General features: G+C 40.9%; 1 protein-coding gene across 1 annotated transcript in view; it reads left to right on the forward strand.

Moving 5' to 3' along the window:
* The window catches only part of thsd7ba (thrombospondin, type I, domain containing 7Ba), a 184,926-nt gene that overhangs the window by 119,735 nt on the left and 51,822 nt on the right, over window positions 1-13,369 (forward strand). Inside the window, exon 13 of the mRNA XM_069663300.1 lies at window positions 5,455-5,646. Coding sequence (XP_069519401.1) covers window positions 5,455-5,646 — 192 coding nt within the window. The remainder of the gene's footprint in view (window positions 1-5,454; window positions 5,647-13,369) is intronic.

A 13,369-nucleotide genomic window follows, 5' to 3' on the forward strand; every position in this document is an offset into this window, starting at 1 on the left:
TAACCCAGGATAGTTTTTTATATAAAAAGTTCCATTTCAATGCAATTTCATGCACACTTTATTTACATTCAAAATAATCATTGAAACTATTAAAATGTGTACCTCAAAGGCTATCATTAAGCATTTATTGACTAGAGATGGAAAAAAGCAAAATTAATTTGTTACCATTAGTTTATTGTAATAAATATACATTCAATACACATTTTCAGTTTTTGCATTGTAGTGCTGCACCTATCATCATATGCTACCCTCTATTGTCTCATTTCCTGTCCATCATTTGTGCTGTCTCTTTTCTCTCTCTCCATCACATGCTGCCTCTCTTTCCCTTCCTCTCTCTATAATATGCTGTATATCTGTTTGTCCGTCTGTCTGCATCACAGAAAACACTGTGGGATAAGACGAGTAGGGCAAGCTAATTAAACAACAGAACGTACAGTATATTGTAGCATCCTGGCAGGTGGGCGACAATGGACCTAAGTTTAATCTAAGCTGAATATTCCTGCAATGTTACTGAGATGTAAATAAATGTATGTGTTATCGTTGATATAGTTGGCATGCAGTTATAACATGCAGTTATTTCCTTGTGGAGGGGCTAACATGAGTTTGTTTGGGTGCTCAGGCAGTGACCGGGATGGAGACTTTTGTGATAAGTTAGTTAGAGTCTCTCTGTTGAAAGCTTATAATGTGCCATTCAAGATCTTACAGCTGTTTCGCTGTGTTTGTCAGTACTTCACTGCTGCTTGCTACTTTGGTGTCAGAAATGGGATTGAGACATGTCACTCAAAGACATGCCTGTCAATCGCCAATTCCGCATCAACAGCAGCCACACATGACATTATAGCTGCCACCCCCTCCACACCATCGTCATCAGCTGGCGTATCTCTGCATCAGTGGCTGACTCGAAAGTGCCACAAGAGGGCCCCCGGCGAACTGCATTCAAGTACAGCTGGCTGCTTAGCTTAATGCCTGAACAACATACCTGGCCACAAAGGACAGATGTCCAAACTACACTGATGATGTCGCTGAAGAGAGCAGCTTGCCAGATTCAGGAGAGGAGACGGTTCAACTCACTTGACTTACGTAGCAGCTACTGGCAGGTGGAGCTGGCACCTGAGGCACGCCCCAAGACTGCCTTCTCTATTGATCAGGGGCTGTGGCAGTTCAAAGTGATGCCTTTTGGCCTCTGCAATGCCACAGCTAGCTTCAAGCTAGTCCTTGCTGACATCCCCCAATCACTGTGTTGTCTACTTAGACGACTTGCTGGCCCATGCAATGGACTAGCTTTGCAGAACCTGAAGGATGTCTTTCACACCCTCAGCCGAGCAGGCCTACGATTTAACCTGAAGAAGTGTCATCTGTTCAGGCAGGAGACATCTTTAATGTGCCACATCGTATGTGCAGGGCCCACCAACCATAAGAAGGGGGAGTGAACCAGTGAAGGACTGGCCTGTTCTGATTGACATCTCTCATCTAAACAACTTGGATGATCTCTGCATAGCTTTCTTGGCCTGGTCTCCTGTTACTGCCGATTCTTCAAGGACTTTGCCACCCTTGCACGGTGGACTGAGGACTCTGCTGCTTACTTTGAACGGTTAAGTTCTGTACTTGCTGAGACCCCTGTACTGGCTTACCCAGACCCCAAACTACCTTTCGTCGTGGACACAGACGCCAGCAATGTGGGTGTCGGAGCAGCGCTGTCCTAAGAGGGGGAGAATGGTGAACAGGTCACTACCTAATAGCCGGTCCCTCAGCAAACCAGAGAGAAACTACTATGTCACCTGCCGGGAGCTAGCTGTCATCCAGGGCTCCCCCAATTTCGCCTATTCCTGTATGGGCAGAGATTTCCTTCTGCACACTGATCATGTCTCCATCACCTGACTGCTCAACTTCAAGGAGTCAAAGGGCCAATTGGCCAGATGGCTGGAGACCCCACAGGACTATGACTTAGATCCACCACCGACAGTCCTATGAGGAGGACAAATGCCGGTACTGCCAGTGTGCACTTCGACAACAGCTGGAAACAGCAGCTCTGAGCCGATTGATCCCCAACATCTCCACCAAGACCAGAGCCAGGATCCAGTCCTCTCTCAGACATGGGTGGGGGGCCAGTCACGGACCAGTCTAGGCAGAAGTTAAAGCATTGGACTCCGAGACCAAAGCCCTCTATTCCAAATGGAAGAGCCTTACTAGCCAAAATGGCCTTCTTCACCGCCGTTGGTATGTCCTCAATCTCCTGATTCCCTGTGTCCCTGAAGAACTGCACAGTTGCCAAGGGTGGAATTTTGAGGCCAGGGAGTTCAGTGAATGCTGCCAGCAACTGGGTATCAAGAGGACAAGTATGACTTCACAGCACCCCCAGAGAGTTGGGTTGGCCAAAGTGGCTTATGTTTCAGTGAAAGTGGGGCTGTCACAACACCCACAGGTGCAATGCAACTACAATCAAGACTCCATAGTTGTAGACCTAATTCATAAACCCCCTATAAGAGGCTAATTTTTTTTCTTTTCACCACAATTGCAATTGATAGAACCTTTTCATACTGAGGTCAGTTCATCCATCCATCTTTTTTCAAGAATAGCCCCAGGCCTGAAAAATACTTTTTTAATATGTCAAGCTGTTAACCATGGCACTCCTAACTGTAGTACATGAACTCTGACCTCTTTGTCTGCCTCTGCCTTTTTTCTTGTCCTCTGCCTGCTTTGGTGACTGTTTTTTTTGTGTGGCAAAAAACAGGTTTTTACATTTATAGGGGAAAGTACCTTGATTTAAAGAAGATATGGTGTACAACAATTTGATTTAATTAATTGTTCTAGTGTCTGCAGCGAGATCTAACAGGACAAGTACTGAGAGAAATTCTGTCCGAACCAATAAATAGATCATCATAGATCATCAGCACAAACTCTCACAAGAGCTGTCTCAGTGCTATGGTGGACTCTAATTCCTGACTGAAAATCCTCAAATAAACTGTTGTTATAAAGGAACTCACATAACTGATTACCAACTATTTTCTTAAGGATCTTTGCAGTAAAAAGAAGGTTGGATACAGGTCTGTAGTTAGCCAAGATGCCTGAATCAAGAGTAGTAATTAAGAGGCTTAATTGCAGCTAGTTTAAATTACTGTGGTACATAGCCTGTCAGTACAGACATATTGAAATCTAGTAAAGAAGTGCTAATTTAGGAGAGACTTCATTACGCAGCTTGGTTGGAATCGGGTCTAAAAGACAGGTTGATGGTTTAGACGAATGTATCATTGAAGGGAAGGTCAATTGGAGAAAAACAGTCCAGGTATACATCAGGTTTTGGGTGGCCAAGGCTACCAAAAGGCCCGTGGGGGAGCGAAGGCTGGCCTGTGTAGTCCAATCCAACAGAAGAGCTACTGTAGCTGAAATTGCTGAAAAAGTTCATGCTGGTTGTGATAGAAAGATGTCTCAGCACATCGCAGTTTGTTGCATATGGGGCTGCATAGCTGCAGACTGGTCAGGGTACCCAATTTTATTCCTGTCCACACCTGAAAGCGTCTACAATCGGGATGTGAGCATCATAACTGGAGGATGGTGATTTTCATTATGTCACTAAGATGTTTGTGTGTTAGCCGACTGCGCAGTTTGGACTTGTTAAGGTTAATCACTGAAAAAGCCTACTCGCATAAATATGTTGTCCCGAATATACAGACTCTTTGATACAAATACTCTCCTCTTTCGATAAAATTATTCCAAACGATCAGACATAGATTAATCCTTTAACTATGCGCTACACTGCAGTTTGATGAGCTCCATTTGAAGTGCCTCTGGCGCGTGCGTAATACCTCTCCAGCTGAGTGAAGATAGTTAATCGACTTTTAAACTCGTGTATGAGCCCTGACAGTATGTTCTTGATAGCTGTGTCTCCCACAGAACCAATTTAATTTGGAAAGCACGAATCAAGTTGCCGCTGGTTCAGTCCTTTTGCTCTAATAAGATTCAAAGTTTGTATAACAACATGCATAACGTGGTCCATTCTGAGGTTTTGCATAAGGCTTCTTGATGTAATACACAAAGAAAGTTCCAGAAAACTTGTCATGGGTTGACAGCCTGAAATTTCTCTCTGAGTTTCACAACCACACCTGCAGTGTCAGTCATTGGCACAAGTTCACAAACTCCTCAGTGATGGTTACAGATGCACCCACACAGCGAATAAATATTCTTAATAGAGCGACATCAGTCACGTTGGTGCTTTCATCAATAGTGATGGAGATGAAATTAACGACTTCATATTGTTACTTCGTGCTGAGGGAGATACCGGTAGTTTAAAGTGCCACGTTTAATTAATGTATCATATAGAAACTGTTTACTTTGCTAATAACACATAACAACTGGATGAAAATATGTATTAAAAAGCATTTTTATCCATTCTTTTTCAAGGAAGCTGAAATTCAATCAGCTGCTCCTTTCCAATCAGTATCTGGCAGAGGTCCCTTCCCCCTTAGCCAGGGCTGAGCCACTCTTCCAACACTAACTAAATGGTTACTCTTGCAAACATCCCTGCCAAGTACAATGCAGACTGAAAAATCAGTGTTGGAGATGATTCCTTTTCCATCATTTGGAACTGCTGACATTGTTATTCAATTGTAAGAGTGAGTCTAATAAATGTGCCTCTTGATTGACAACGTTGATGAGGGTTCCTGGCACACTGATATCACGTCTTTGCTCTAAGAAATTTGTTTTTTGAAAACATTTGTAAAAATAATATAAAATTTGCTTACTGGTGCATCTGGCTTTGTTTATTATAGTCTTCCTCTATGTCACTCCCTGACCTGCCATTTAATGTCTCAGATGCTGGACCTATTTTGACTAAACTCAATAATGCATTTGTATTGTGTCAAAGCATTTATTAAATTGGACTGCTCAGTCTAATGACTGACCAACAAGGCCCAACACCCAGGTAGCAAAAACAAAACAACCTCACAAACAAAAACAGTAAAATAATAAACAATAGCCTCTGTAGCATTTCATATTCGCTTGTTCTTTGAATGAAAAAAAGGCTCAAAATTACTTACATTTCATGTTTATATTTCATGTTGAGCTGTTTTTCTATGAATGCCTTGTTTTAGTTCAATATATTGTAGTTATCTGAAGAAGTACGACAAATATGTTGCCTGATGGTTACACCAGCACCAAGGGATGTTCTTTATAGCTTTGACTTATGAGGTGACTATTCTGTAGCTACCTTTCCTTTTTGAGATCATTGCTCCGACCATATAAAATTATTTATAGATATTTCCCTCACTGTTCCTATTTAATCATACTTTGAATATGCAAGTGTCCTTATGCTTTATTTAGGCTTATCCTAGCACAGGTGACCATGAAAAATAAATGTTTTAAAACATTTTCAATGACTGGACAATTACTTGATTAGGTATGTTACTTGTGCCTGTGTAATTGAAGTGACATTCTTTCCCCCTCTCCCCATGTTTGCAGGAGTCAGTTGTGTTGAGGAGAGTCGTGAGCCCGCCAATATGAAAGAATGCCTGCGATGGGCTGGCCCCTTGCCACCTCAAATTAGAGAGTGCAGAGTGGCTTGCAAGGATGACTGCACCCTAACTGCGTGGTCCAAGTTCTCTGAATGCTCTGGATGTGGCAGCTCCCGCAGCCGCAAACGCTCACTTACAGGTAAAGACCCTAATTTTTGTTGATTTCAAAATCACAATACCCATAGTACTCTTTAATCTGAATAAAAAGCAATACAATACAGCTTTGGTTGCTGTTTTATCTTGCTTTACAACTCATTCAATGCTCACTAGAACCTGCAATATGGAAACAAAAAAATAACCTTATACACTCATTCCAAAAGAAATTGAATTATATTCCTTCATCTTAAGGGTTGTTGTTATTTCAGTGTACTGCTTATGTGACGAAAAGCCACTGTGTCTTGACGTGCCCCAACCTCAAAGTCTTTTTTGGGTCTGCCTATGTTACTGTAAATTTTTACTCTTCCTGTAGTGTTATGTAAGGTCTAAATTAAGTCTCTCACAGCTTGTTATCCCTTTTTCAGTGCTCATGGCAAAATCTGAATTACATGCTGTGGTTGCAGACTAGGCTAGATACTATTTGTCTTCATGAATATTTGATCCACTGCCGGAGGGTTTGTAGTAAACATACCCTGTCTCCTTCTATAATGGTCTTAGAATCCAATACATGAAATCAGCCTTAGTTTAAAATTGGGTTTTACATGGGAGGAGTTCAAAGAGTCATAATGGTCATAATGGACAACAACTGCTTCATAGCAACTTTGACATTTGCTAACATTCTTCTGTCAGGTAATTTGTTGGAAAGCGATCAAACTGTGGGTTTTAAGCTCTAGTAAGTGTTTAAGGAAGTTGGCGGCTTGCCCAGGCCTCTGTTCAGATACTAGAGTTATGTTGACTAGCCTACTGCGGGTCCAACATGACAGTTATTTTGAATGATCAAATGGATTTTTATCAAAAATGCTGTTCAGTTGTAGTGCAGGTCTCTTAAATTTTCTGGAAGTGGAAAGAAGGGGGAAAAAATCAATCGAAAAAAGTCAGACTATGCCAGTTTCATTCACACAGAGAACACTTGCAAGTACTTTGAATGCTATCAGCACAGCAGCCCTATTGCTAACATATTAAAATAAGGTTGGACTGGCAAGTGATTCCTGATAGATCGAGTAAACTAGTACATCATTTTCTAGTCTTTACAAATCACAATATGACATACTGTGAATGTATACTTTATGTGTACTCATAATTTATAACCTCCCTCACATCATCCCATTTTTTACCCATAACAACTGTATTTTAACAATCAAAACAAATGGAGTGCATGGAAGGTGAAAGAAAGCAAGGCCTGTGCTATGTTACTGTCGATTGTATAATCAACTTCTGACACCCCAACCTGCCCCTTCTCATTTACTAGCTCGCACATCATTTAATTTGACGTTACACCTTTGACTCAAGTGAGAAGCCCGTGTGATTGGCTTTTTGTAGACTTTGTTTTTTCTCTGCGTGTTTGACTGTTTTTCCTATTATCCAAAATACTATATGAACTGGAAACTTGAAATAGGCCAATTTGAATAAGTGAAAGCATATGGTTTTATGATGATAATAACTTTATTTGTATGGCACCTTTCATGCAAAAATACAACCCAAAGTGCTTAAAAAAACAGGATCAGAATCACACATTTACAATGAAAAACAAAAATATTAATACATGACAAAAGAAAGAATAGCAACAATAATTTATGATGTTCTATCCATATTAGTAGGGCATTTAGTGGTTAACACTGTTACTTTAAAGCAAGAATGGTATGGATACACAGGGCCACTGCTGCATTTCTACAAGTTGTTTGCATGTTGTTCCATTTCAGGTTTCCTCCAGGTGTTCTAATTTTTCAAAGAGCTTACAGACATGCAGAGAATTAACAATGACTCTAAATTGCCCATAGCTGTTAACATTTTTTTCTGTCTATCTGCATCTGACTTTGGAAACACTGTGACCTATCCGAAATACACACTGTAAAAAGTTGGTTCCCTTCTTTATATGAGTGTAAATCATAACACGGTATTGTAGTTACCACTGGTTCATTTATTAACCGTGGCCAGGTTAACATGCCGGACACTATGGAGATGTTCATACATGACATGAACAAGAGCATACCTACTGGCACTGACCAGAATGGCACACTAAGTACTGTGGCCTATAATGAACAAAAAGGACGATTATTTATCAATCAATCAATCAAATTTTATTTATATAGCGCCAAATCATAACCAGAGTTATCTCGAGACACTTTACAAAAAGAGCAGGTCCAGACTGACTCTTTGTTATGTTATTTAAAGAGAGGCCCAACATGAATCACCATGAGTAGCACTTAGCAATATTCGGCACATTGGCAAGGAAAAACTTCCTTTTAACAGGCAGAAACCTCAAGCAGAACCAGACTCATGTTGAACAGCCATCTGCCTCGACTGGATGGGCCGAAAATGGGATAGAAGGAAATGTAGGATAGAGACAGGCAAAGAGAGCAACAACAACATATGTTCTTGTTACATGAACAACAACAGACACATACTTATGGTTACAATGCCAGTAATAGTGGTAGACTAGGGTGAAGATTAGCAAAATAAATAAATAAATAAATTAGCAAGAGAAGCAGAGTAATGATAAAGGCTGAGGTAATTGTAATTGTAACAGTTGAAGTCAACAGGTCTACTATTAGCATTAGCAGCAACAATAATGATACTATGGGGAAGGCTGATGTTAGTAGTTGTTGCAGTTGAGCAGGTCCACAGCAGCAGGTGGCCTGCAGCAACGATCCCCAGGAACCTTCAAGACAAGGGAGCACAAGAACTCCCGGGAAGATATATGGTTAGTAATGTTAATGGGACCAGAAGTTACAGAGTTAATGACATGCATTATTATGACAGAGAGAGAGAGAGAGAGTGGGAGAGAGACAGAGAGAGAGAGAGAGAGAGACAGAGAAACAGAGAGAGAGAGAGAGAGAGAGAGAGAGAGAGGAGCTTGGTGTGTCAGATCCCCCTGGCAGTCTAAACCTATAGCAGCATAACGCTGGGAACACACCGGACGCGGAAGCGCCGCGAATAGTCGCGAAGTGGAGCCAGTTTCCTTTCAGTGCCCATGTTAACCGATTGTGTCGTTCACACCAGACGCGCCGCGGCGTACACACTTCCGCGGCCGGCTCGCGCGCTGCAGCGATCGTTTCGGCGTCTGGTCTATTTTTGGGTCGCCGCGAGCGATCGCGTCAATCCTGGCAGGAAGTCACACATGAAACAACAAGAGAATCCGGTGAATTTTCAAAATTAAAATAATTTTCAAAATAAAACACCGCGATTTACAAATGCGATGTTATATTTGTGTGCTTTTATATATTTGTCAGTATCTAAACACAGCGCTAGAGAGACGAAGATACACACAGACACAGACACACAGACATAGACACACACACACACAGACACACACACCGCACACACACACACACACACACACACACACACACACACACACACACACACACACACACACACAAGAAAGAGAGAGACACAAAGTGGACTGGCTATAGGGGGTGCGGGCGGGGTGTCAAAACACACGCGCAAACAGAGAGAGAGAGCGAGAGAGAGAGCATGATGAAAAAACAGCTCCAAATGTGAGTAAATGACAGCTGAGGAGCAGAGGCGCTTGTCGACCGGCGCGGAGAAATGCGCGTCTGGTGTGAACGGAAGTGATCTGGCTCGCTTGCGATTTTCGTTGCGAGGCGCTTTGCAGCGCTTCGGCATCCGGTGTGTCCCCGGCGTAACTATGGGCTAGTCGAAGCCTGAGCCAGCCCTAACTATAAGCTTTATCAAAGAGGAAAGTTTTAAGTCTACTCTTAAAAGAAGAGAGGGTGGCTGTCTCCCGGACTTTGACTGGTAAATTGTTCCAGAGGAGGGGGGCCTGTTAATTGAAGGCTCTACCTCCAACACTACTCTTAGAGACTTTAGGTACCACAAGCAGGCCTGCATCCTGGGAGCGCAATGTTCTAGAGGGGTAATATGGCACTATGAGCTCTTTAAGATATGATGGTACCTGACCATTAAGAGCTTTGTAAGTAAGAAGAAGGATTTTAAATTATATTCTAGATTTTACAGGAAGCCAGTGCAGAGACGCCAATACAAGAGAGATGTGATATCTCTTCCTAGTTCTTGTCAGCACACGTGCTGCAGCATTTTGTACCAGCTGCAGAGTTTTTAGTGACTTATTAGGGCAGCCTGATAGTAACGAGTTACAATAATCCAACCTGGAAGTAACGAATGCATGGACTAGTTTTTCTGCTTAGTTTTGAGACAAGATGTTTCTGATTTTTGCTATGTTGCAAAGATGAAAGAAGGCTATCCTTGATATGTTTATGTGGGAGATGAAGGACATATCCCGATCAAATAGAACTCCCAGATTCCTAACAGTAGTGCTGGATGCCAGGCTGATGCCATCTAGGGCTGCTATATCATTAGAGAAAGAATCTCTAAGGTGTTTTGGGCCGAGCACAATAACTTCAGTTTTGTCTGAATTAAGTAGCAGAAAGTTTCTAGTCATCCAGATCTTTATGTCCTTAAGGCATGCTTCTAGTTTAGATAGCTGATTGGTTTCGTCTGGCTTCAAAGATAAGTATAATTGAGTATCAAGTGTATGTTTTGTATTGTAGTATTGAGTGTTTCCTCATGATATTACCAAGAGGAAGCATATATAAGGTAAAAAGAATCGGATCGAGCACAGAACCTTGTGGAACTCTATGACTAACTTTGGTGTGCATAGAGGACACATCATGAACATTAACAAACTGAGATCGATCTGATAAATAAGATTTAAACCAACTTAATGCAGATCCTGTAATGCCAATTAAATGTTCTAGTCTCTGTAACAGGATGTGATGGTCTATCGTGTCGAAAGCGGCACTAAGATCTAACAGGACGAGTACAGAGAGAAGTCATCTGTCTGAAGCAGTAAGTAGATCATTTGAAACTCGCACAAGGGCTGTCTCAGTGCTATGGTGGACTCTAAATCCTGACTGAATTTCCTCAAATAAACTGTTGTTATGAAGAAAGTCAAATAATTGATTAGCGACTGCTTTCTCAAGGATCTTTGAGATAAAAAGAAGGTTAGACATAGGTCTATAGTTAGCTAAGGTGCCTGAATCTAGGGTAGGCTTTTTAAGAAGTGGCTTAATTACAGCTAATTTAAAAGACTGGGGTACATAGCCAGTCGATAAAGACATATTGATCATATCTAGTAAAGAAGTGCTAATTGAGGGAAAGACTTCCTTAAGCAGCTAGGTTGGAATCGGGTCTAAAAGACAGGTTGATGGTTTAGACGAAGATATCAGAGAATTTAGCTCAGGAAGGTCAATTGGAGAAAAACAGTCAAGATAAACATCAGGTTTTTGAGCAGTTTCCAAAGATACATCTGCACCAGTTAACGGCAGGAGGTTACAAATTTTGTCTCTAATCTTTAGGATTTTGTCATTAAAGTTCATGAAATCGTCACTGCTGAGGCCTATAGGAATACTTGGCTCAGTGGAGCTGTGACTCTCTGTCAGCCTGGCTACAGTGCTAAAAAGGTACCTGGGATTGTTTTTATATTCTTCTATGAGGGAGGAGTAGTAGACACCTCGAGCATGCCATAGGGCCTTCCTGTATTTATTAAGACTATTTTGCCAGATTAAACGAGACTCTTCTGTTTTGGTGGATAGCCACATTCTTTCGAATTTACACGACATTTGCTTCAAGTTACGAGTTTCTGAGTCATACCATGGAGCTAGCCTCTGTCGTTTGATAATCTTCTTTTTTAAGGGGACAATCGAATCTAGAGTACTTCTCAGCAAACCTGCAGTACTATCAACGAACTGATCAAGCTGAGAGGGACTAACATTAGCATAAGAGATTTCTGTAGTAAACAGATGTGGTAAAGAATTAAAAGCAGCTGGAATTGTTTCCTTAAATTTAGCTACAGTCCTATCAGACAAACATCTTGTGAGTACATTTTTGTTAACTGGAGAGTAGTCGGTTAATAGGACATCGAATGTTACTAAATAGTGATCTGATAAAAGAGGATTTTGTGGGAAGACAATTAAGTTTTCGGTTTCAAGGCCATAAGCTAGAACAAGGTCGAGGGTGTGGTTAAAGCGGTGAGTAGGCTGGTTTACACTTTGAGTGAAACCAATAGAGTCCAAAAGGGACATAAATGCCATGCTAAGACTGTCATTATCAACATCTACATGAATATTGAAGTCCCCTACAATAATTATTTTATCTGAACTCAGGACTAAATCTGATAAAAACTCTGAGAATTCAGTTAGAAAATCAGAGTATGCGCCAGGAGGGTGGTATACTATCACAAATAAAACAGGCTGTAAAGTTTTCCAAGCTGGGTGTGAACTCAGAACAAGGCTTTCAAAGGAGCAGAAACTAAGTTTTGCTCTAGGGTTGATAAGAAGACTAGAACTGAAAATAGCTGCCACTCCACCACCTCGACCAGTGTCTCGAGGAATATGAGTATTAAGATGACTGGGAGGAGTGGATTCATTTAAGCTGACGTATTCTTCCTGACACAGCCAAGTGTCAGTTAAAGAGAGTAAATCAATATGATAATCTGATATCAGATCATTCACTAATAGAGCTTTAAATGACAGGGATCTGATATTTAACAGACCACATTTAATTCTCATATTTTTTGGCATAACTTCGGTTGTTATTTTAATTTTTATTAAATTTTTTTGATTTGCTCTATTACTACTATTTTTTGAATTAACTGTAATAAAAGGCCTGGGTTGGGGGGCAGACACAGTCTCTATAACATGAACATTATTTACAACAATATTTAGCAAATCATCTACACAAACCATACACTTTTACCACGTTTTGTCTAATATGTGTATATATAGTAACTGCATAGCAGGCTCAAGTTTTTACTAGGGCTACACATACTCTCTGCGGATAAACATCATCTGGTACATCCCAACTATATGTTCATTGATGGAGCAGCAGTCTTGTTGCTGTTTAAAAGCTTGTAAAAGGTGCCCATGTCATTTGGTAACGACTGATAGTTTTGAAACGCAACGTTGTTGCTCACGTGCTCTGAAACCTGAATCACGAGTGAAAAATATTTTACTTTTGTGACTTAATAATACAGACTGCTGATGAAGACAGCCAACATAGCAGACAGAGAGAGAGAGACAGAAAGAAAGGGGGGGGCGGGGCAAGCAGCTATTTGCAGAGGTGGGGCTGTGCTGGGGGGGCTGAAGGAAAGCAAGGTGATCAGATAAAAGTAGTTTGTGAAGTAAGACTTAGTAAGATGAAGAAGAGAGTACAATTAAAGTGTGGAAGTAAGATATCACTATCTAGAAATAGGCTAGACTGAGTAAGTCTACATGTGATGTGGTTCTTCTCACAGTTATCATTGATATAAGCGATTAATTGCAAGTAATGAATTACAAAGCCTGTAATTAATTAGATTCTTTTTTTTTAATCGCCTTACTGCGCTAGTTTTTACTCTTCTTTTTGTTCCTTGATGGTAATAGATTGGGCTTATCAATTAATCCAGAGTCCCAGAAATGATAACCCAGCAAGCAAAAGACGTATTTTAAACATCTGGGCTCGCTATTGCCCTGATTTCATCCGGCTATGTGTAGCCCAAATTTTAATAAAGTAATTAAGATAAAAGTTAGTTTTTGCTCACACAGCTTGCAAGATGTATGATATCCAATCATGTAAGCAAAGTCAACAGTGATTACAAGTAGTTTCATTTCTCTGACATGGTTTATGTATATTCATGATTTAGCTCTAAATTAGACAGGCTACATAAAGCCTGCTTTTAAACAATCAAG

The sequence above is a fragment of the Semicossyphus pulcher genome, unplaced genomic scaffold (genome assembly GCF_022749685.1).
Source record: "Semicossyphus pulcher isolate SPU_LCO1_2020_fin unplaced genomic scaffold, fSemPul1.0.p SCAF_15, whole genome shotgun sequence".
NCBI classification, from domain to species: Eukaryota; Metazoa; Chordata; class Actinopteri; order Labriformes; family Labridae; genus Semicossyphus; species Semicossyphus pulcher.